The sequence below is a fragment of the Sycon ciliatum genome, chromosome 1, assembly GCF_964019385.1.
Source record: "Sycon ciliatum chromosome 1, ocSycCili1.1, whole genome shotgun sequence".
Lineage (NCBI taxonomy): Eukaryota > Metazoa > Porifera > Calcarea > Leucosolenida > Sycettidae > Sycon > Sycon ciliatum.
The window spans coordinates 23180352-23205228 of record NC_088643.1 but is presented as its reverse complement, the minus strand read 5'-3'; the positions used below and the strand labels follow the sequence as shown (position 1 = coordinate 23205228).

General features: G+C 45.8%; 1 protein-coding gene across 1 annotated transcript; it reads left to right on the top strand.

Moving 5' to 3' along the window:
• Window positions 1-21605, top strand: LOC135818710 (protein RFT1 homolog). The gene is made up of 14 exons (XM_065332024.1): window positions 1-235; window positions 3907-3992; window positions 4824-4943; window positions 7002-7191; window positions 8222-8323; window positions 9288-9413; window positions 9748-9844; window positions 10437-10487; window positions 11306-11436; window positions 11876-12020; window positions 13658-13763; window positions 14375-14506; window positions 14741-14861; window positions 20915-21605. Exons 1-14 carry the CDS (start codon window positions 167-169, stop codon window positions 21071-21073), a joined length of 1635 nt encoding a protein of 544 aa, XP_065188096.1. The 5' UTR covers window positions 1-166; the 3' UTR covers window positions 21074-21605.
• The last annotated feature ends 3272 nt before the right edge of the window (window positions 21606-24877 follow it).

Here is a 24877-nt window from a genome sequence, read left to right as displayed (position 1 = left end):
CAGTATAGTATGAAATGAAAAGAAGAGAAGTCGATTCCTATTTCGTCGTCAAGAAAATTATTTAGTTCCACGTAACGTGTCGTGGTAATTCCGCATAGAGTATCATGAATAAAAGCACTGTGTAATGTGCACGTAGGTAGTGTTTGCTGATGATCACGGATTCGCCATGGCAAGCAATACAAAAAATGCATTGCAAAGTGCAGGACGTGGAGCTGGATACAATATCATTCTTCAGGTGAGAGAAGAACCATAGTGGTTGTGTTCTACATTCACGTACAGTTTGTAGTAGCTTACGCTATCGTCTAGAAGACAAATCGAATGCCCAGCCAGTGAATTTTGAAATGCGGTAATACTAACTTGTCGCAGCACAAAGTATTACAAGTACAGTCCATTCACAAAAAGATGGGCCCTGGCTCTGGCGAGCTCCTGTATTTGGCGAATTTTCAAGATTTTATCGTACACAGTGCAGTGCTGCGAAGTTTGAAATTTGAAAAAAGGGTCCAAAAAGGGTACCTGAACTGGGGTTCGAATAGGTGTTGGCGGATAATGCTCGGCAATATGGGATATAATGCTATCAGTAATGCTCCACAAAAGGCCATATAATGCTCCAAATAATGCTGATAATGCTCCGCCGGATGGAATATAAACTGCTGAACCTTGCGGTATCGGGCTAAGAAAAACGCTATAATATTGCACCCATGCTATGCAACATAGAACGCACAATCTGGATCCGCCGCAGAGACTCGGCTGAACTAACGGCCTCAGTAAGACCGGTGCCGGCTAGAGCCTTCCCAAGTCGTTTCTGATACGCCAAGAATTACTCTTTGACCAGCTTCTGCCTCTGAGTTTCCCTTTCCAAACGGGACTTTTCTTGTTTGTGTCTCACGGTAGCAATATGGGACATGATTATACTCTTCTTCCCTGACAATGTTGTATGGCATGCCAGGCACACTAACTACTTGCCACAGTTGCTTTTGAGCGGCTCCGCACCCGTGTTTCGGCACTGATGGCCACTTCAGTGCTCTGTCCATGAGCTACTTGCGTCCTTTTGGAAACATTTTCAGACTTGGTAATAGCTGTTTTCTGAAAAGACCGCTTCCTCGCTATCGCGGCAGGATCTGCAGTTTCCAACTCGACGACGTCACTATCATCAGAGGACTCCGCCAAAAGCTCATCTGGAGAAAGCCCAGCTTCCTCCCAATCCCAAGAACGGCATCGCGGCGAGTCAGCCATCAGCGTTGGCTGCTAGTTAGCTGGTCTTGACTCAATGTCCGGTGAAAGTCCAGCGTTACTCTTCGACAAAGACATGGACTCTTGCTTCGATGAAAAATGTTTTTTGTAACATTGTGGACGGTAACCGGGTAAGGTCTGGAATGTGTGCGTGTGCGCACCTCCACCGTTCCATGCTGGCTCACATTTGTTTCGTTGGTTCGGCGTTGTTACCTGGATCTTCAAAAAGTATTACATTGTACATGTACATGTAGTAAGTAAGTAAGTTAGTTGCTGCCCGAAGATAGACTTCCGGGACCGGAAGTTTCTGCGAGAGTTTCCACACTGACTGTGCTGGACTACAGCTAGCTAGCACTATACTGCATGCAGTATACTGGGCCTGGGACTGCGTGCCACGATCTGTTTGGTACCATGCATGATGTGTGCGGTGGTCTATCGCTTGTAGTACAATGTAATACATCGCGTATAGTATAGTAATAAATGTTGCCAATCAAAGACCAACGCTATCCGATACGCGTATACGAATCTGTACATGAGGATGTGTGTAGATCTACTATGCAGTCGTGTAGAACGTCGTATAATGCCATTTTTGGCCTCGTAATGCTTTATAATGCTTGTAATGCTCCGGGTGGTGTATAATGCTCGATATAATGCCGGCATTATCCGCCAACACCTAGGTTCGAACCGTACAATGCACTGTTGCAGGCAGGATCAAACGGCCTGGATTTTGATGGTCTTTCCCAATTCAGTGCTCTTGGGGCAAAACCTGGCCGAAATACTATTCTTGTTACGGCTTGCTTTTTGGAGAAATAGACTTTAGAAACATAATTGGAAGAGGATTCCATAGGGGATTGCAGAAAAAATTTCTAAAAAAACTCAACGTTTGACCCATTTATGGCCAAAAGCTAGAAGTCCATCTTTTTCTGAATGGACTGTAGTAAAGTGAACGTAACATTGAGAAGGTATGAGATGAAGCTGTGTGTCAAATAGCACAAAAGTTCATTTTGGATTTTTCAGCAGGATAGCATGATTACACTAGAAATGGTGGTTCATCTCTATACAGTAAAATAGCACAAGAGAGAGATTGGAAGCTTCGTTACAACTCTGTGTTTCACGTATTACTACGATCATCAGGCAACTGAGTTGTAACAAAGCTTCCAATCTCTCTCTCTCTTGTGTACAAGGCTCTGCCCTACATGGGTATTGAGCGCTCTTCGGACAGTGAAGCAAACCACTTGACTACGTATTTTCAAATAGCAATAAAGAGAACAAATTCTGCCGTCATCGCCACGCAACAACGGAGTCATGAAAGTTTTCCAAAATCGATTGTCATGTCACAGTCATCAGTGGAATGTCTATATTGGAACCTACTCGTACTTTTCCCCGCCGACTTGACTTGATACGTGCGAGCTCCCATGTACGCAGCTACCAGCATATCGCCAAAGTCATTTTTCAATCCCTCAAACTTATGAATAAGTCATTACCACCAGTATTGGACTTGGATGAGGAGCCAATGATAAATTTATAGGGAAGAAAAAGGACCAAGAAACTACAAGTTACGCTATAATGTCCACTAACACCACCTGTTACTAAACAGTCAGCTCATGCGAAACATTGCACGACACTGACCGACGGTACTGACGTTCTACCGTAACTTGTGTAACTTGTAGTTTCTTGGTCCTGTTTCTTTCCTATAAACCACCGGTAATAATTCACAATTAGACTACTGTATACTGTAACAGTAGCGCACTGGCAATATTTTACACCGTGCGTTTCAGGGGCCGTCCGTAAATATCGAACGTTTTTCACCAAACGAATTATTTTAGTTTAGACCCAACCCCTCCCTCCCTCCCCCTCGGAACGTAAACAAATGTTGACACCTACACAACAAAAGCCGCAAGTGTCACTGCTCCTACTGGTGTGTACATTGTATCAATATTTTCTGAAACGAAAGTGGTCACCCCCACCCCATAACGAAATTATTTCGTTTTGTGAAAAAAGTTCGATATTTTATGGACGACCGCTTACCTGCACGAAAGAATAAATTCCATCTTTGGTACGTTGTGATGGGTCAGTGAAGCCCACTAGTCACTGCCCAGGGAAGTGACAGTTGTTTCCGTTCGCTGTAGGACCGTGAAGCCCAGGCAATCCCATGCAATCTTACGCAATGGAATTGGGGTTGAATGCTGCACATCTGGCACATTGAGTGCCACAGGGAAGCGGTTGTACAGACTTGGCGGTCGTGGAAAGCAGCTGGCTTTTCGGTGGTGGTGGTAGTTGGGGGAAGGGTATTCATTCAGTGCAGTTGTTTTTCAGAAGACTAGTGTGACGGGAGCCATACCTCATAGTCTCTTCTTCTTTTTTATAGAATATTATCTACGATACTACACGTTATTTCCAACTGTACGTCAATCCGCATACAACATACCAAAGAATTCTGTGATGGTCTGAAGTGGATGGTTACGGCCTTGCATATTCCAGCCTTGCTCTCTGTGTAAGACCATCTGCAGAAGTAGATTGATGGTAGCGATTGATGCACTGGTGTCGGGAATAGTGTGATGCCAATGAGTGAAGTGCTGTAATGACGATGGCTACTTGTAGTCTGTCTGCGGTTAATGCTCTGCATGATGTTGCTGTCGAGTGATGGTTGTCTGTTTGCCTGTGTTGCTTCAACAGCTGCTGTTTCGCATTGCCACATTTGTCCTGAACGCCTTCATTGTCCGGCGCATCAGCAAGCAGCTGCTGGGTGTTGTTAACGTCAGGTTAGTCCACTCTGCTGCGGAACTCTGCTGAATGTTCAACTACTGACTTGCTAGGGTATAATGCCCCCTCCCCCCTCCCCCGGACCAAGTCTGACCTATTCAAGGCAAATTTGATATGATAAGTGTGTATATATTCTAGGGCTGCAACAAAGGTTCGAAGGTTTGGTTACTGCTAGTATTCGTTTCCAAATCGAAAGAAGGAAGATCGCAATTCAAAGGAAGGTTCGAAGCCAGGTTTCTGAACATGCATACAGGTAGTCTCAACTGGCACTTTACACTGTGGAAATGCATACCAAGAGCATGCAACTACAAGAATAGCAACAAACGATTGAAATAATAGTAATACCTTTCCACTATTTACCTTCAAAGTTTGCACATACTAGCAGATTGCTCAGGCATGGATTATTGTTCTACATGAGGTAATGTGTACAACTGTGCGAGGAAAAGTGCTGCAAGATGCTAACACTCATAAAATCGATAGCCCTACTTCTAACAAACTGTCAGAACCTTCGTTCGTTCAGATTAGAAGGAATCGTGTATTGTTATGGTCACCATAGACAATGATCGCATAGTGGAAGATCTATCTTGTTTTGGCAATATACTCCTGTACTGGTCATGTTGTTTCAAATCTTTATTCTGACATTGTTGTTGTTGTTGTTGTTGTTGTTGTTGTTGTTGTTGTTGTTGTTGTTGTTGTTGTTGTTGTTGTTGTTGTTGTTGTTGTTGTTGTTGTTGTTGTTTCGAATCTTTATTCTCACAATGGCTGCTGTTCTTGTTCTTATTCTTGTTGTCATCGCCGTCGGTGTTGTTGTGTGCTGTTGGTCCATTCAGACTGACTCTTCTGTACACGACGGGCCTCTTCCTGTCGCGCGAGGCACTGCGACGGGCATGCCTCAGCAAGACGGACGAAGGCTGCAATGTGCGACATGTCGTCAATCTGATGTGGGCTACGTAAGTCATAGCCATGGCCTTGTGCCCAGGCTTACCTCTCTGCATTCATACATTGGCCACTTGATGACTTGATGACTTGATGACTTGAGGGTGGTGGCGTTCCTACGGATGTGGAAAACTCAATCTAGTGGAGTCTCACGCGAACCTTGAATTATTATTATAGTGTGGCCACTTGTCCACATTGTGAGAGGTCTTGTTTGGCTAACTCTCCATTGATTGCTTCTTGTTCTTTACTTTGTGCATGCATACTGTTTAGACCTGTATTTGGGCTGTGATTTCGTGCACATTCTGACTTGTAAAATAAACACAACATAACATAGCTTGACTAGGCGGGTCACTACACTCTTAACAGTATACAGGTGGAATCCTGATAATTCTCACCTCAAAATGCCAGGAAAAAAGTTCTAATTGTCCAAACATGCACCCACAACACAATATGTATGTCAAAATGCTCTCATGGTCACGCAGAGCTGCGCTATGAACCTTAGACACAGATTTCATCTATACTGAACTGACCGGCACAGCCTGCTCATGCAAACTGAACTGACCAGTACAATGTACAGTGAACTTCGAATTACACTTTGCTAACTTCGAATCATCAGCACAAATCCCACACATTTTCTATGTACCGTATTTTCCGGGGTATAAGCCGCACTTTTTTTCGCTAAAAATCGGACCAAAATCGCCCCTGCGGCTTATACACCGAATATGCTTGCGCGAATGAATGCTTAGCATACATCAGTATGCATGCTGACGTCATGTGACATGTCATTCGACTCAGCTTCGCGCCTGTGTTGCTATCCTGGCACTTTTACCAGTTTTAGTTCGCGGGCTACACCATACGGTACGCGTATACGGGGACTCTATTTTGCGTACTGCAAGTGCCGGTTTCCACACATCCTAGTATACAGCGATACGATAATACCATGGAGTGATCTGTAGTCAACATGGAGTGATCTGTAGTCAACACAGCAATACACCAACATCTCTGCAGCAACCTGTGGTGCACTAACACTTCATAATCTGATCTAACATGGTATTTAGCTCCATAAGGCCACCTAGAATTAATTCGTTGTTTCGGGTCACTTCACTCATCCGTTCCAGGGTCGGTCGGTCGGGTTTATTTTTTATTTTATTTTATTTTTTATTTTGGTTACTGCCATGCGCCATGTGCATACCGGTACATAATATCGAATAGCTTTTGTCCATCAAGCCAGTCGACCAAATCTAGACGATCCAGCGCAGTCAGTGTCCCTTCAGATCCAGGTCCCCAGCTAGCTCCAGGACCAGATCTTGACCTCGCTAGCAAACGAGTCTGTTGAGCAGCTCTCACCAAAACCTCTGTCAATGAGCGACGCAGTGGTGGAGCTGATGCTGTTTCAGGACCGATCACGGATCGGAGAATACAACGTCGTCACCATGCAAGCGCTGCAGCCTGTCATTGGGCTGCTTCTGACTCTGAGATCGATGTCTGGACTGCTATTATTTACAAGTAGCCCATTTTAGGGCCTTTGTAGGGTCGTCTGCAACTGTGTGTACATAGTCTACATACAGTCTACATACAACGTAGTCATGTACATTTGCATGCACAATAAAAAAACATTTTGCGGTCGGGTGAAAAAAGACGGTCGGTCGGGTGACCCGAAACAACGAATTAATTCTGGGTGGCCTAACCATAATAAATTTGTAGAAAGGCCATTTGTCAATGAGTGTGAAAAATCTTGGTTTGTGGGTGCGGCTTATACTCCGAATACCAACCTTTAGTCAATATTTTGCCTCAAAAGGGGGGGTGCGGCTTATATCCCGGTGCGACTTATACCCCGGAAAATACGGTAAGTGGAATCCGTGGGGCTTCTAATTAACCGGACATGTCCAGTTCGAGGTTCGAATTATCAGAATTTGTTCATGTGGGAATCGTATTGATAGAAATCGGTCCTGGAAAAACTTCTAATTAAGCGGTGCATGTATATTCGAATTAAGCCATATTCGAATTATCAGGATTGCACATGTAGGGTATGGACGTGTGGCTTTTGTTCTGTTCTTCACGTTCTTGTTTAGTGTACCGATCGGTGTCCTCTGTACTGGTCTACTGTCCGCCGTGTGGATCTTTCTGCTAGAGCAGCCGCCAGTTGTGGACATTCCCGATTACCCGCAGGCCGTGATTGCGTTTGCTGTCTGCACGGTAGCTGAGCTGATGGCCGAACCCCTGTACGTCCTGGCGCAGCGGTACTTCTACGTACGCGTCAAGGTAAGGCGTGTGTTTGCGCGCGCGCGCGTGTGTGTGTGGTGTGTGTGTGTGTGTGTGTGTGTGTGTGTGTGTTCAGCCTTCACTGTATCAGCTATGCTGGTGAGGACACGCCATTGTGATGGTGGCAGTGGTATTGTGGCACAGCGGGGACTTGCAACTAATTTATTTGCGCCCTTTGAAATTTTGCGGGAGAAATTCTTCGGCCGTACCATTGTTGGCGTTGCATTCTATACAGGTGGGAAATATTTTCACTCGCATCCATGTGGATTGAGTAATTTTGTTCGTCCAGTACCATTACCAGTGTACGGTGGGTAGTGGGTGCCTCACCCTGGCCAGTCAACCTATCATTACCAGTGTACGGTGGGTAGTGGGTGCCTCACCCTGGCCAGTCAACCTATCATTACCAGTGTACGGTGGGTAGTGGGTGCCTCACCCTGGCCAGTCAACCTATCATTACCAGTGTACGGTGGGTAGTGGGTGCCTCACCCTGGCCAGTCAACCTATCATTACCAGTGTACGGTGGGTAGTGGGTGCCTCACCCTGGCCAGTCAACCTATCATTACCAGTGTACGGTGGGTAGTGGGTGCCTCACCCTGGCCAGTCAACCTATCATTACCAGTGTACGGTGGGTAGTGGGTGCCTCACCCTGGCCAGTCAACCTATCATTACCAGTGTACGGTGGGTAGTGGGTGCCTCACCCTGGCCAGTCAGCCTATCATAACAGTCATGTGGCTCTCAATCAAAACAGGTCTACGTCTACGTGTGCAGTAACACTGGACCACCTACTAGTATACACGGGGGTTAGTTTAGCACAATCTGCTAAGCGTTTGCCTTAGCCCAGTCACATTGTGGCAGATTTTGCTGGATTGGATTGGTTTGGTTTATGTAATGTCGAAGAACAAACAGGCAGTGTTGCCTTGTTACATTGCTGTACTGGGCTGTTGGTTTTGAGTGTCATTTCCATCGCTCTGTTTGATCTGTTGCTGTATGTGGTGTACGTACGGACTGTACTGACGTCTTGGCCTGGCAGGTGATGGTGGAGGGCGGTGCACTGGCAGCGCGTGTTATCCTCACCGGCACGCTGGTTGCCCTGTATCCAGAATGGGGACTCTTCTCGTTCTGCATATCCTACGTAAGTCTGGCCGCACACCCGGCAGCTGCCGGTCTTTCCGTTCTGAGGTTGCCGCTGCTGCTGCTGCCTTCCTCTCTTCTCGGTGCTGCTGTGGCGTGCAGATACTTGCGGTGCTCTACAGTACTGGCTTGTACATACAATGTACAGTACTGTCTATCCCCTAGGACAGGGTGCAAGCTTGACTCACACGATTGAAAACAGAGCTGCACTGTACTTGTAAATGTGCTTGCACGTGTGTATACGACAGTTGCGGTCACTGAAATCTGACCCGTAGTGCTAAACTGATGCCCTGGACTAGTTTTGATTGCACCACTGTACTTGTACTTTGTGCCATTTCCAGGGCGTCAAGGGCCATGCAAGTTGAGGGTGCTAACTTTGCACTCTGGGTCGTATTTCACTGAGCACAACTGTAGTAGTCTCTGACTCTCTGCACATAGTCATGAGGCTTTTTGGCAGCTCATCCATCTCTAGAAGACGAATTTGGCTGTATGCATCCTTTCCTAGGGACACTGCAAGCCCAAGCCCTTTCCGTGAGATAAGAACGGTCCGGCACTTTGCCGTGTTCTTTCCACTATTTTCGTGCTTCTAGATTGTACATACAGGTCCAGTTAGCAGGGCAAAACCCGCCTGCTCGCAAGTGATTTGAGAGCTGCCAAAGAAATTCGTGTTACTGTAAAAGCCATTATTCTAGCGAGGCGCATATATAACGATTTCCTAAAATTGACTGGTTTACGTGTACGAAAGGTAACGATTCTTACTCATTCTCAACGCTCAATAGCAACAGATTTCTGTATAACGATTTCTATTTTAACCACAGATTTCTCCTCATTAACTCGTTAGAATTAGCACTTCGTTATACAATCATATGGATTTTACACAGAGGCAATATGCTTTGCTATGGATTTTACAGTATTCTTCCCTACTCCCCTGTGCTCTTGTGGCTGTCCCTTGCTGTTGTTTGCAGGTGCTATATGCCGTCGTGTTTGTCATGCTCTACTATGGCTTCTTCACAAGCGTGATCAAGGATAAATCATCGCCCATTCCCATCAGTTCGTGGGGCGACCTCTTGCCACAGCCAGCGCCAAACCAGGTAAAGGTGAAACTTGGCAGCTTGAATCCCAGTGGCTGCTGAGTAACTGGCGACTTTTGCTAAATAAAGAGCCTGGTTATGCTCATACTGTCCATAAACTAGATCCCTACTGGCACTTATGATCTTGCCTAATTCCTTTCATTTCTTCTACCTCACCAGCACAGTACAGTAGAGCCTCTTGTTTCCGTACGTCTCCTGTGTAGATAGGATGGTATCCTCAGTGCAGCTTTGATCAGAAACATTGGAGACTGGAAATGTTGTCCTGATTATGGAAAACTTATCTGCTTGCACTGTTCTTGTGTTCGGTTTACCTATGCGTGATCTCTTTTCTTAGCCGTTACTAAGCTTATCGACGTGGACATCACCCAGACTTGTCTACTTGGCGGTTAGCTTCTTCAAGCAGTCTTTCTTCAAGCAAATCCTTACGGAAGGTATGATTGATTACTGCTTACTAGCCGCTGGCCGGTCCGCCACATTGGGAGCACTTGTGCAGCTTTCTATAGCCAGTCAAGAGCTCTTTGAGCAGTCACTGTCCCAGTTACCAGTCACTTCATTACGTACACTCCTATGACCAATCACAGTTTCCATTTTCGATCACCATCTTAAGTTTAGCACTGTGTATTAAAGCCATTGCCAGCTAAACCTGGAGTTTGTCACCAACCCTGCAACATTGTGTCCATAGGTTTAAGTGAGAACAACAACTACTTGCTGCACATCGTGTGATTGTACCCCAGATCACCAGTATACATTTGGTTCTGTACACTTTACAGAATGATGGCACTCTACTACTATCATTAACCTGCATCATGAATTTGAGCTGACAGTTCAATCACTGCTGAGATGGCGAGACATGTCCTTTGATGATCAGTTGTGCCGATATTTTGTTGATTTTCAGTATGACTTGGCAAGTGTGTAATGTCCACATGCCTCTCTGGCCTTTTGCCTCGGTCACTGACAGTAATTTAGTGTCACCTGTGCACACTGACATGTCTTATCCTACCGCTGTTGCTGCTGCGTGTACAGGGGAACGCTATGTCATGACGTTCTTCAGAGCCCTGACCTTCCAGGAGCAAGGTAAGTTCTTTCTCTCATGTATTATCTGCTTTTCCGTTTGCATCTTTCCCTCAAACCAATGAATGCATTTCCTGTCACTTTCTAATTATCATGGTGTGTTGCTCCGATCTTGGGAAACATTAGAGAGTTTGCGCATAACGAAGTTTCGCAGCGTTCGACGGGTCAGGCAACAACAACAAGAGGCTGCTAAATCGGTTGATTTGGAGCATGCCCAGAAGAGGGAACGTCAAGTTTGTCGTAGTAGGGGATAGGTGTCGACAGTCAGGCCTGCACGCGCTCACTCTGCGGGCAGTACACAGGTGTCGTACACTATTGTGGCAGTACGGTGAGTGCAACGGAAATTAATTGAGCTTTTCCTTCGAAAGTTGTTGAAAGTCGGTACTGCGTTCGTTACTTCAGGCCTTAGCGGCCAATTCTTACAAATATTTGCGATGCACAACCTCTATCGTCCGTATCAAGGTATCAAATTTTGACTTGTGCCATGTGGGCGCTCATCTTGTAGTCATGGGTGTCATTGTCCATGTGGCACAACAACCCTGGAGTGTGAAGCTGTGAGCATATAATTATCATGCTAGAAACTACGTCTTACAGTGTTACTGCTTCAAGGATTATGTCGTAATATCTGTCTCTCTGTCTCTCTCTGTCTCTCTGTCTCTCTCTGTCTCTCTGTCTCTCTCTGTCTCTCTGTCTCTCTCTCTGTCTCTCTCTCTGTCTCTGTCTCTCTCTCTCTGTCTCTGTCTCTCTCTCTCTCTCTCTCTCTCTCTCTCTCTCTCTCTCTCTCTCTCTCTCTCTCTCGTATCGTATGCTGCTGTACACAGGTATATTTGACACGATCGCCAACCTGGGCTCGATGGTGGCACGCTTTGTGTTCATGCCGATTGAGGAGAGCTACAGTGTCTTCTTCACGACAACATTACAGCGTGGCCTGGTGGCTGACCAGCAACCGCCGGTGGGTTGTGCCCACTGTCACACTATCGCTTTGTGTAGCCAACCCTACGTATACTGATCTGAATATTGCACAGAACATCTATCCTATCAGGCAGATGAACTGCTTTCTTCGATAGCAGGAGTGTATAGTAAAGTATGGTTTGGTGTCTGACTGGGGTCTATACACAGGTACAGGACTCATGAGTTATGCAGTGACAACTTACTTGATTATATGGATTTCGTTGTGGTTTAGATTTTATAAAAGTAAGACGGGAAGAGTAAACGCGAGCATGCACGCGCGCGGCGCGCACACACACACACACACACACACACACTCTCTCTCTTTCCTTTTCTTTCTTTATCTCATTCACTCTTTATCTCCCCCCCCCCCCCTCTCTCTCTTTCTCATGTGCGTGTGCGTGTGTGTTTGCTTGCTGGTGTGCTGTCGTGTCACACCACAGGCGGTGGTGAAGACGGCATCGTCGGCCCTCAGTGTGCTGCTCAAGTTTGTCTTTCTCGTCGGCCTGATCATCGTGGTCTTCGGATGGTCATACTCCTATCTACTGCTAATGATTTACGGCGGCGACAAGCTGACTGCGTCTCCCGGTATGGCTATGCTCTCTGTGTAATCTTGCCTACATACTCATACTCCTGCCCATCGCCGAAGCGATGATAACGAACAAGCTATGTTAGACATATAGCAACTTGCGCTAGGATCACACCATTCAACAGCTTGCAAGGCTGATGAATTGACCGCCACTAATTTTCCCCTGGTCTACACCACACGGCTGATTGAAGTGGCTTTGTTCTGTCTTTCCTACACACTAGTACATAATGGCATGTGTTAAACTAAATGTGTAGCCAGTTTTGATCACAAGTCTACCTTTGTGTTGGCATCCATGGTTGCAAGTACAGTGAAACCTGGTTAAGAAGAAACTTTCGCTTCAGAAGAACTAGTATTCATAACTCTAATGGATAAATCACTGTGTATTCACTGGGTATAAGATATGGATAAGAAGAACTCCCGTTATTGTGAACAAATCTCGTCGGTCCCTTGGTGTTCGTCCTATAGAGGTTTGTAGGTGGAAGTACCGACTTTGAATACAAGCCAGCTATGAGTAAACAGCTAAAAGCCTGACCCTTGCATCCACTTGTGTAAGACAAACCTTGATCTTTCGACATGACTACATTGTTACCCATGTTCACCTACTGATTTGCCTGCACAAGAGTACGGCGGCCGCTGAATTGTTTGGCGATTTGCTTTAGGAAGAAACTCTTTGAGAAACACGTGCAGTAGCATAATAGTCTTGTGAACATATTTGTCTGTGCATGACGGCATTGTGAGAGGGAGTGTTGTTGACACCCATTAAGCTTCATATGAGTTGCGTTTTTTTTGTCCACAAACCTGGTTGGTCTGAGCAATGATGGATAGCTAGCAGCTACAGGGTGTGCGCTGCTGAGAATCTTACAGCACAAGCTGTTTACTTGACTGTGAAGTACCCTGTAGGTCTCGTGTATGGCAAACCCCTGGGATTCCGGAGCACGGCTGTATGGTTTGCACTTTAAATAGTTTGATAATTATGGTTTCAGGCGCGTAGCCCGCATGCCCCCCCCCCAAAGGTTCAGCATGCACATAATGACCATGAATGACATGCACCAGCCATCCTTCACATTGCGGCCATACCACCCCCCCCCCTCCCCCCCCCCGAAAAAGGGGACCAGCTACGTCCCTGAGTTTGTACTTAGTTTTCTGTATGGTTTGCAATTACTATTACTGTAAAAGCCATTATTCTAGCGAGGCGCATATAACACTTATATATAACGATTTCCCAAAATTGACTAGTTTACGTGTACCAAAGGTAACGATTCTCACTCATTCTCAACGCTCAATAGGACAGTATATGTATCGATTTCTGTATAACAATTTCTATTTTAACGACAGATTTCTCCTCGTTAACTCGTTAGAGTTAGCACTTCGTGATATATATGGCTTTTACGTAGTCAAGTGGTGTGCTTCACTGTCCGAAGAGTGCTCAATGCCCATGTAGGGCAGAGCCTTGTACACAAGAGAGAGAGTTTGGAAGCTTTGTCACAACACAGAGTTTCACGTATCTCTTGCCTGATGATCGTAGAGATACGTGAAAGTCGGAGTTGTGACAAAGCTTCCAAACTCTCTCTCTTGTATACAAGGCTTTTACAGTAGTTTACTGTATCTACTTATATGTGTATCCTGTCTCCTGCAGGACCGGCAATTTTACGCACGTACTGCTTCTACGTGCTGGTGCTGGCTGTGAATGGTATGACGGAGTGTTTCTACTTTGCCACCATGAGCAAAGAGGAGATTGACCGGTAAGCCATCATCGGTACCGTATTTTCTGAAATTGGGGCCGGTCTTTTGGTTACCGCCTGTCTGAAATAAGCGCCTCGTCATTTCGGGACCTTTCTGTGGATTTTCTTCAAATCAGGTGAAAATTTAGGCGGCTCGCAAACTATTTTACCGCGTCGGCCAGTGTGGCCTGAAAATGCGGTATACAGAGTACCGGTTGGATATGTACTTACTAGTAACGCTGTCTTTGGCACACCACACCAATCTTTGGAGATGGCTGCTCTTTCTACACAGGCCTGACTGTAGTTTAAAGCATGGCCTTGGGCCGGACATGAGCACAGAACAGTCACTAATAATTGTAATGGCAGATGATGTATCGGTGAAGTGGACCCTTGTCGGTGTCATGCATGGTCTTCATTGTGTAAATACTAAATGCTGCAGAGGCAATTTACGATTGTTATTTGAATGGTATATAGACCATAGTAGAGCTCCAATAGCGCTCTCTGCCACCTGGTTAATGAATCCTGACATTGATATGATGCAAGAATCTCTCTCTCTCTCTCTCTTTCCCTCTCTCTCCCTCTCTCTCCCTCCCTCTCTCCCATTCGCGTGTTGTTGTTTTTTTGTGGTGCAGATACAACCGCAAAATGCTGCTCTTCTCCTTCATGCTGCTCGGTCTCTCCTGGCTGCTGACCACCACGTTTCTGGGTAGCTTAGGTTTCATCATTGCCAACAGCGTGCAGATGTGTGCTCGTATAGTGTACAGGTGAGTTAGCTAGGGTGTTAGGTTGACTACGATTATATGGTCGGTGCTTGCTCTGTGCCTGCTCTATTCTCACCCCATGTTCCTGAGGTATTCTGTCCTAAAATACGGCTTGTTACTATGTGGACATGTTCATCTGAGCTGATAACCCAGAGGTCTGAAGCCGAAGGCAAGGGTTCCGAAGTCTTTTGCCTAAAAGCCTGTCCTATTGTGCTCCATCTTTACGTTCTGCCACAGTGCGAGCTATATCCGCCGGTATTTTGCATCGGTGTCGGAGGACCCTCTCAGCAAGGCCATGCCTGCACCAGCTACATGGTTGTCATTGGTTGTTTCGCTGTTTGTGACTGTCCTATCCGAGGTAAGGAACGAAGGCCAAGTTGTGGCTATTACGAAACGCTTTGATGGGGATTTCAATGTGCTAGTATAGACTATAGAGTATTTTCCAGCAGTCACACCGCACCTACATGTACATTGTTTGTGTGTGGCCAAATTAGTCTGGCACTTGGGGCCTGTATTAAAGGGGCACTCCGGGAATTTTTTCGGTGGTGTGTTCTCTTCATGGGGGCCTTATATGGCCCCAAGGAATGGGGAATCGCGAAAACTAGACCCAAAAAGTCGATATATGAAGCCAGGGAGGGCCAAGTTTGTCTCCTCTTTTGATGGTTTTGATGACGTCACGTGTGCTTAGTATTCAAATTCTCTGCATTTGAAGATCTTACTTTTTTGAATTTTCTGGTGATGAAGAACGATGTTTGGTCAACATTCCCAAGCTACACAACTGCGACCATACTCTAACGAACCTGAAGGACCTCCTGAGGTGCCCCTGGTAGAAGCGCAGCCTGATGAGGGCCAGGAAATTGGAGTGGACGACTTCACTGGTCGACAAGGAAATAACGATTGGTGTTCCTGCCAGAAATGTGGGGTGATGCAGAGGGCGGTCGATTACCTTTGCTGTCGAGAGAGCACTGCAGCTGTTAGCATTGGCAGCCCTTTGACATGCGTTACACATCACCCCGACTTCGCGTCAGCTTGTCTAAACAAAACTGTTCTGACCATATGCCTCACGGCGTATAGAGAATTTCGGGATCCTCGTACTCCGACCAGTGAAGTCGTCCGCTCCAATCTCCTGGCCCTCATCAGGCTGCGCTTCTACCAGGGGCACCTCAGGAGGTCCTTCAGGTTCCTTAGAGTATGGCCGCAGTTGTGAAGCTTGGGAATGCCGACCAAATATCGTTCTTCATCACCAGAAAATTCAAACTAAGATCTTCAAATGCAGAGAATTTGAATACTAAGCACACGTGACGTCATCAAAACCATCAAAAGAGGAGACAAACTTGGCCCTCCCTGGCTTCATGTATCGACTTTTTGGGTCTACAGTCCATTCATTGGAAACTGGCACCCTAACTTTTTGGTGTCTCTGTCACATAGTTGTAGATATCGTGAAAACAACAGTACATCCTGCATTGTGTGACCCGTGCAATTACTCCTTGCCACATTTGCAGTCCATCCTCAAGCGTTCCGTCGAGACTTACACTGATTTTTGCGATCTTTTTCTTGAGAACGATTCTCACCCTGAAATGACTTTCGGCGACTGACGTGAAAGAACACTCATGACACCCACCTCGTCGAATGGAGCATGCATTGTTTGTGGTGTATGGGTGCAGGAAGGTGGTATGTTCGCGAGGGGCATATCGAAAATGATGCGAAAGACTTTGTGATGGTGCCATTCGGCGGAGAACATTTGAATTTTTCGTACGATTCAGAGCAGTCGGCGAAAACGAGCCAGTAACCTGAAAGGAGGGCGTGAACAGATGTAATTTTCGACAATGTGGTTGCCCTCGACCCTGCTCTCGGACATTCGAGTAATGGTTATGGCAAAATCGATGGTGCTCCAGGTTTTTCAGACGCATTTCTTGACCATACTCAATTCCATAGATAAACCTGTGCACAGAAAGCACGCAAGAGTTCAAACTAACTCCACTGTATTCAGTTCACGTGTTTTCCACAGATCCAAAACACTCCTGGGACCAGGAAAGTGGACAATACGCTGGAGTATAGACGTGCACACTGCGAACACGCCCACGCGCCACGCCTGCACACCCGTGTCGGACATCACATACTGGATATGTCACGGTGCCGCAGACGTACTGGGTGTGCCCCACACGCTTGCGTTACACACGTTTAGATCCTACATGCACACGTGGAGCACAAACATGCCATACATGCGTGCCGCAGATGCACACACACTGTTCGTACATGCCGGATACACTTCGCATACATCACATGTGTGTGCCACACCGTCGGAGGAATACAAACGAGCACGGATACGCACGCATGAGAGTACCTCACCAACAAAGCCTAACCAGGTTCGCACTCGGTTTCCCTATTAACACTAATTTCTGGCTAGAACAGTGCAATAGCAATAGCCGAAACAGAGAGAACGCAACACGGGTGGCCGAGCAAGTGACATACAGCATAAACAAGACAAACGTACTTTGTACATTCACATACAGTCAACTTCTCTAATAACCACTGCGCATATAACGACAATTCGCGAATACGACAGAATTTCCATGCCCAGAGCAAAGTGACACACAGCATAAACAAGACGTACAATGTACATTCACACACTTTTAAAAGTTTATGTGATTGCATTGATATGCTTTGGTTTTCTTTCCTCAAAGGAGAAGTGACGCGTGCATGGTATATGCATAGGCCGTTGAAGTTCGTGTGAATGCATCAGACGCACACATGTACAGGACACTTTGCGTTTTTCAAACTGAAACCGTATACATAAGCACGCGTGTGTGTGTGTGTGTGTTTGTTTGTGTGCGGGGGGGGGGGGGGGGGGCACGTGTACGTGTGAAGAGCAAAAACCAGTACTGATAAAATGCAGGCCAAGTAGAGAGGAACGCAAAGCAGACAATCACCTCTACATTGTAATCTTCTACAAATAACACGTATATGTACATGTAGCTTCATAAGCAGAAAACGAGATATTGTGAGCGCGACAGACAGACTCACACACACACACACACGCGCGCACACACACGCACACATACACACACACACACACACACACACACACACACACACACACACACACACATACACCCCATAGACTAGGGTCCGACGGATTCTGCCGGCAGAAAAATTGGCAGAATTATAGTCAGTTTCAAAAAGATTAGCAATCCTGGCGATCGCCCGGGGAGTTTGCCGTCTTACCGTATGAGCGCTCGAGGGCTGCCTGGAAAAACTCACTGTGAACTCGAAGAAATATTCCGCGCGAAAGCATGAAAAATGACAACTCACTGACGTCGGTACTCGTACAGGACTTTGTGTTCGTCTGGTTTACAACAAACGAGTTCTTCCTCGTATCGATATGGAGTCAGAGAGGACATGTCGAAAGTCTGGTAAATGTTGACGAGCGGGATGCGTCCCAATTCGTTTTGTGACCAAATAGATTCTTTGAGCTGCCGTGGATGCAATTTACTCTCACGATGTGACGAAAACGGCATTGACACAGACTCATTCCCAAGGCCTTGATGTGGCAAAGCTATCCGTGTGACTTCGACGACATTTTGAGAAAAGCAGACGCCTGTGAAAGCTGATAGAAGACGGCGTTGACTCCTAAATTCAAATAAATTGGCGATCTTGAAATACTAAAATAATTCTCAAACAGAAATCGATCGATCGATGTGCCGGTGCATTCAACAACACGTAGCTAAAGCGCAGTGACTTCCGTTTTCACTCACACGGTTTCAGTGTTGTGTGTGTTCACAACTTCACATGGCGTGAGCCAGTCAAGTGTCAGTCAGTTCGGCAGGAAACTCGAGCTCCAACAACAAGTCGTTTGGCGCAGCCACCTTCTTTGTCTTGACTCTTGTACAAAAATTGTACCAGCGTGATCACCAAAACAATGAAAAATGAAGAAAAAATGTTTGACTTGAAGATTTGCTGGGATTTGAACTCACAACTTCTTGGTCAGCAGACAGCATTCATAACTACAAGGCAAAAAGGAAGGGATAAATCGTGGGTTTTGATAACAAATCGATACTGGCTTCCAGGGCAAATTATAAACCATGGGAAAAGGCAAGAAACCTGGCCGAAATTCTAACTCCTTAACGGTTGATCCAATTGTTCTGAAACCTTCACAGAAAAATTTGCCATGCCCTAACAAGCCATTTTATGTACTTTGTTGTCCAAATTTCCCTTATCTTCATACTTTTTAAGACCCAAACTTGATTGCTAATCTTTTTGAAACAGACTATAGGTACTTTTTCTGGTAAGGTTCATGCATGTTTGGTATGTGGATAAAGAAATGGAGCAGAATTCGAGGAATTGCCCGCCATAAGGTTTGTATGGTTCTGCCAATTTCACTGCTTTTCGAGCAGAATCTGCCACCTTTTCGAGCAGAATCCGCCGGTCCCTACCACAGACACACACCACGCGACCATAAATCGGAAACGGCATGCATTTTGACACACACACGCACACACACACACAGTCACACATAACACACACACACACACACACACACACACACACACACACACCACGAGACCATACATCTGAAACGGCATGCGTTTCGACGGGCTTTAGAAGTCCACGAGTTAGGTGATTTTTCATGCTCCCTTCAAAGGTTTATGTATACGGCATGTATGATTTATGTTGCTTGAGTACGCCCACTTTGAAGGTCGAAGTTGGATTATACAGGGCGTGAACAGGTGAGATTTTTATATCTAGCTGTTAATTACCCTTACCTTAGCCCACCAAGGAAATCGGAATAATCAAACTCGATGGTGCTCCAACTTCATTTCGACGTAGAAAATTCGCTGTTTGAACATCTCAATTTCAAAGGGTAACCACTGATTTCGATGTGAAAAACGTTTCCTGATCGCCATAAAAAATTTCCTGCCGACACACACCATAACAAGCTCCAAGTTCACTAACAGTGGCCACAAATGGTTGCTCGTCATGAAGATGGTTCGACACTTTCGACCAAATTCGTTCACTTCCGTATTCAGTTGACAATTATTTTTGCCGTCATCAAGACTTATTTGGGCCCAAAAGCGCAAAAATCAGTGTAAGTCTCGATTAGTGGCAGAGATATGTTTTTTGCACGCTTGAGGATGGACTGTTGAGGCCAGAAAAGTCCAAGAACAGGGAAATAGAAATTCAGCCAGGTTTTACAAAATTAGGACAGGTATGCCATGGCAAAATGTATGGAGAAGCAGATCCAAAACCCAGATTTTTGAGATTTAAAGTGGGTTTTTGATCCTCAATTTGGCCCAAATCCGACTTTCAAAAGCCAGCGGGCCAGTTTCCGATGAATGGACTGTAGTTTTCGCGATTCCCCATTCCTTGGGGGCCATAGAAGGCCCCCATGAAGAGAACATACCACCGAAAAAGTTCCCGGAGTGCCCCTTTAAGCATTCGCAGTGAGCAGGCACTGCACACTGCTCTACCAGCTAGCACGGCTCTCTGCCGTACTGTATAATTAGTTACGACAACTGAATCCATTGCTTGCACCCACCAGCATGGTCACACTTACAAGGGGGCATATTATTGTATGCAGCCCAAGCCCGCTGTGCCCCCTTCCGACCACACCCCGCCAGCCCGCTGCACACCCTTCGTCGACTCTACTTGAAAACGAAATATTATCACGTTCAGGCATGTTCTTGTTTGTACTGAAAAATACCAGTGTTTTTGGAGGACAAATTTGGCATAAGTTCTCAGAAATAAATTCACATCTTATTGGTTTGCAACACAGTAAACCATGGTTACAGGTATGCCGTAGGCGTATAGCTGCCATGCCACTGGACTGTCGGAGTGTGGCCTGAAGGTTACACAGCGAGCTGGTGAAGTGTGGCCGATAACTACCCCATAATTGGCCATTTGCCAATATTTTTCTTCTGAGAAGTGAGAACTTGGGCCGAATTTTGCCCTCTGAACGAAACCTTGTATCTTTCAGTGCAACCAAGCACATGTGTGCAGGTGATACTTTGCTTTCAAGTAGAGTAATCGTAATCACCCCAGAATTAGGCCGCTTGTGCATATGTGTATTTTAAAAATGCTAGTTTTGGTGAACACGACGGTGTTGTTAGATCTGCCCAGCCACTAGTGTGCATGCTTTGACTAGCCGGGCTGCCTGGATGACCTGCTCTATCAAATACCGTATGCTCCAGGCCACGTGCATGCTGTAGGCTAAAAAAAGATCGTTTTTTTTGTTTTGTTTGTTTTGCCGAGCTGCATGATGTAGTTTAGTTAGTTGTTTGCGTGCGCCATGCGCTAATTTGAGCTGCTGTAGCCAGCTGCTGAGCGTTAAGAGTTTGCTCCTGAGTACTGTCCATCTGAAAGGATTGCATGTCTCTTTTCTTGGCCTCTTCACTGTTCCTCTTTCCCATCCAGCACATCTTCTGCTGCAATACGTCTCTGTTTCACCTGGCTATCCACGTCGCAATTGGTGCCGCGTGCCTTCTTATGGTGTTGGCATGCCTGTTCGTCTTCGAGAAGGACCTCGTGCAGTTTATCCGGCAGAATATCCTCGCCAGGTCACGTCCTGACTAGGGTTCTCCGTTGTGACAAGGTTTGTTTGCATAGTTGGAGTTGGGAAGTTTTCACAACTCAACTTTCCACAACTCCTCCCCGCTGTTTGCTGACTAAGAGTTTCCCGGCCTTGCTGGCTCGATGAGATAGCCTGAGGCTACTTCCAGCCAAGGGTTCTCTTTGTTGAACAGGCCCTTGTGGAACTGTAATCTCATCCTGGGTCACATCGTTGAGAGATGTATGTGTGTGTGTGTGTGTGTGTGTGTTTCCTGATTGGTAAGTTGGACTGTAGGAAATCGTCACTGGCTGTTATCATGGTAACTTTACACGCATGTTTTATGAGTCCTTCATAACCCACGCGGCAGCTGGTCTGCTTGCTAACTCAATTTGATCTTTTGAATCTCCATTTTTTGTGCATGTACTTCCATGCCTTCTCTTATAGGTTTTCCAAGCTAGGCGTGATTGATTGAGAACTATCTACGGTTTTTCTTTTGAAACGACAATGGCGAGTGTTCACAGTCAGGTTATACGAAAAGACTTTTGGAGGACTGGATCTTCGCATGTTGGTGGTGTGGATGATCCAGGACTGATGCGTGGCTGCTTGGAAGCGATGAGTGCGTACCTCGACTTTTAAAAGCCATTTACTACAGTAGTAGCAAGAGGACAATAACCACTGGTTATGTACTCTTGCTAGTACAGTGAAACTGTTACTTCACAGGGACGTAAACATCTGTACCCATGTGCTGTATCCAAGTTACTGGCATCACAGCAGAATGCAGTCCTAAACTAATCAGGGAGTAGCAAAATAGCACTCACTGTCAGAAAAATAGTACCTTTATGCCCCGTAGTTTGTTTATCCAGAGTACTTCATTCTGAAGGCTCACTGCACAGTGGACCCTCCCACCTATGGACAGTTTTGAACACAGAGCCCAGTGACCACACACATTATGATTATCATGTGTCTTGTTTCGGGAAGATCAAGAGTCCTGATTGCATAATGCGCCACAACTAAATTGATTGTGGACATTTGAGTCTGGAGGAATGTGTGCTGTGAATCATCGGTGGAGGTCTTCTTTGTTGAGGCGTGTCCGCTAACAGACGTTTCACTGTATATTAAACTAAAAATAATCTTAAATTCTGTATGTAGATCAATCTCAGATAAGTCCGGCTGGGTACGCTCATGCACACACACATACACACCACACACACACACACACACACGCGCGCACTCAGACATGCCGATCGTGGAAGTGATGGTAGCGTACAGCTATGCTAGACATAGCAACTTGTGCTGGAACCACACCATTCAACAGCTTGCAAGACGGATGAATTGACCGCCACTAATTTTAGCCTGGTATCCACCACACAGCTGTGTGAAGCGGCTTTTTCTGGCCAGTGAATTCCGTATTTTTTTCATTTTTCATTGTTTCCATTCTTTTTTTACACACACACACGCCACACCACATACTCCGGCATACACTGGCTGTTGGTAACCACCCATGAGAATGAAAGAAGAGCTAGGAGCTAGGAGGATGAGAAAGAGAAGAAAGACAGGCGGAGAGGGAGAGGGAGAGAGAGAGAGAGAGAGAGAGAGAGAGAGAGAGAGAGAGAGAGAGAGAGAGAGAGAGAGAGAGAGAGAGAGAAAGAGAGAGAGAGAGATGGGGAGGAGAAAGAGTTTCTGGTTTGCATCCAAGTTGTCTGCTTTGGTGTGATCGATTCAATCGCCAACATGAACTTGATGGTGGCACACATTGATATGATGCAAGAATCCCTCCCCTCCCCCCCCCCCCCCCCCCCCCTCTCTCTCTCTCTCTCTCCCATTTGAATGTTTTTAAATATACATTGTTTTGCTATTGTTTTGCTAACGGTCGGTTTATCGGTTAGAACCTACACGGCTAAGCTGTGGCAGTCCGGTGCATAGCTAGTTTGAACAGTATTGTACAATATACTTGTTTGAAAATGTACCGTGCGGACTTACAACTAATACATGCACATGTTGGCATGCTCATTCACACCTAGTACCTATTCACAGACCAGACGCATTACATTTACAGATGGCAGGAAGTTGATTCAAATTGTCACGGATGGCACTATGTAGTGTACATGTATGAATGTGTATGTACGCGGTAGGTTGTAAAACTGCCAAAACTTGCTGCTCGGTCTCTCCTGGCTGCTGACCACCACGTTCTGGGCAGCATAGGTCACCAATGGCAACAGTGTGCTCGTATAGTACTAATACAGGTGAGTTGGTTCAGGTGTTAGGTTGACTACAATGATGGGGTCGGTGCTTGCTCTGTGGAAGTGTGGATCCTCTATTCTCACCACGTGTTCCTGGGGCATTCTGTCCAGCAATACAGCCTGCTACTATGTGTACATGTTTGTCTCTAAGCTAATAACTCAGAGGTCCGAAACCGAAGGCGAGGATTCCGAGGTCTTTTGCCCAAAAAGGCTGTCCTATTGTGCTCCATCTTTGTGTTCTACGTACCTTCTACCACAGTGCAAGCTATATCCGTCGGTGCATGTATTTTGCATCGGCATCGGAGGACCCTCTCAGTCACTGAGATACTCGGACCTCAGAAGATTAGACCGTCTAGCCCGACTACTATGCCTTATACAAGCATGCATGACAGTTAAATTACCGTGAAAGTCACGTGCTTGGCTGAGGGAGTGCTATTCTTGTAAAAAGAATGTTGCACTCCAATGGTGCAGGATGTAAGCAAACCAAGATTCTTCAAAGTACAGTAAAACCTGTCAAGACGACCACCTGTCCCACAGGACCACTACAACTAGCACCCAAGCATGCAAGGGTGTTACAGTAAAACCTGTCAAGGCGACCACTCGGATAAGGCGACCACCTGTCCTAGAAGACCACTGCAGCCAGCAGCACCAAGGAATGCTATTTCCAGTCGAATGACCCTGGATAAGGAGACCACCTGGTAACAGAGACCAGGGTTTGAAGGTCTCTGGCTTGCGCGGTCGTCTTAGACAGGTTTCACTGTATTTCCAGTCAATAATTGACCCTGGATAAGGAGACCACCTGCTCGTGGAGACCACATCGGGGAAGGTCCCTTGACTCGAGTGGTCACCTTAGACAGGTTTTACTGTAATTAATTTTAAAAATCTGTTCCACGCTTGACTCAGCTAAGTACAGTGTGTCATGTACAATGTATGTGACGTTGTACAATGTATGTCACATGACATTGTATAATGTATGTCACATGACATTGTACAATGTATGTCACATGACATTGTACAATGTATGTCACATGACATTGTAAAATGTATGTCACATGACATTGTACAATGTATGCCACATGCATACCCGGTTCGTCATGCATACGCGGGATAAGTTCTGTAACTCAACAGTGTGGTGAAGTGCATACTTACCTGTATGCATAATATGGTATTGTCTCTTGACTTCAGCGTCCAAATGCTGGCGATATACCATGATATACATGGTGGGGCGACTCCTGGGTTGTTGATGGGCTTCAACTACTGTACTTCAGTAGTTTATTATACTTTTTATAATACAGTCCTGTAGTAGTAGACTACTACTAGTACTAGTAGTACTACATGTACATGTATACATAGTAGTAGACTACTACTAGTACTAGTAAGTAGTAGTACTACATGTACATGTATACATAGTAGTAGTAGTACAATGTATCAGTAAGTAATTAGTTCTTAGTAAACTAAGTCTTCAACGGTGAAGGCAAATGAAACTCCTTCAATCATGTCAATGTACAATGACTACCTATACCGGAGTACTAGTACAGTAGTAGTAGTAGTCGCCAGCTGTGACGCTGCAGTACAGTGTCACTGATG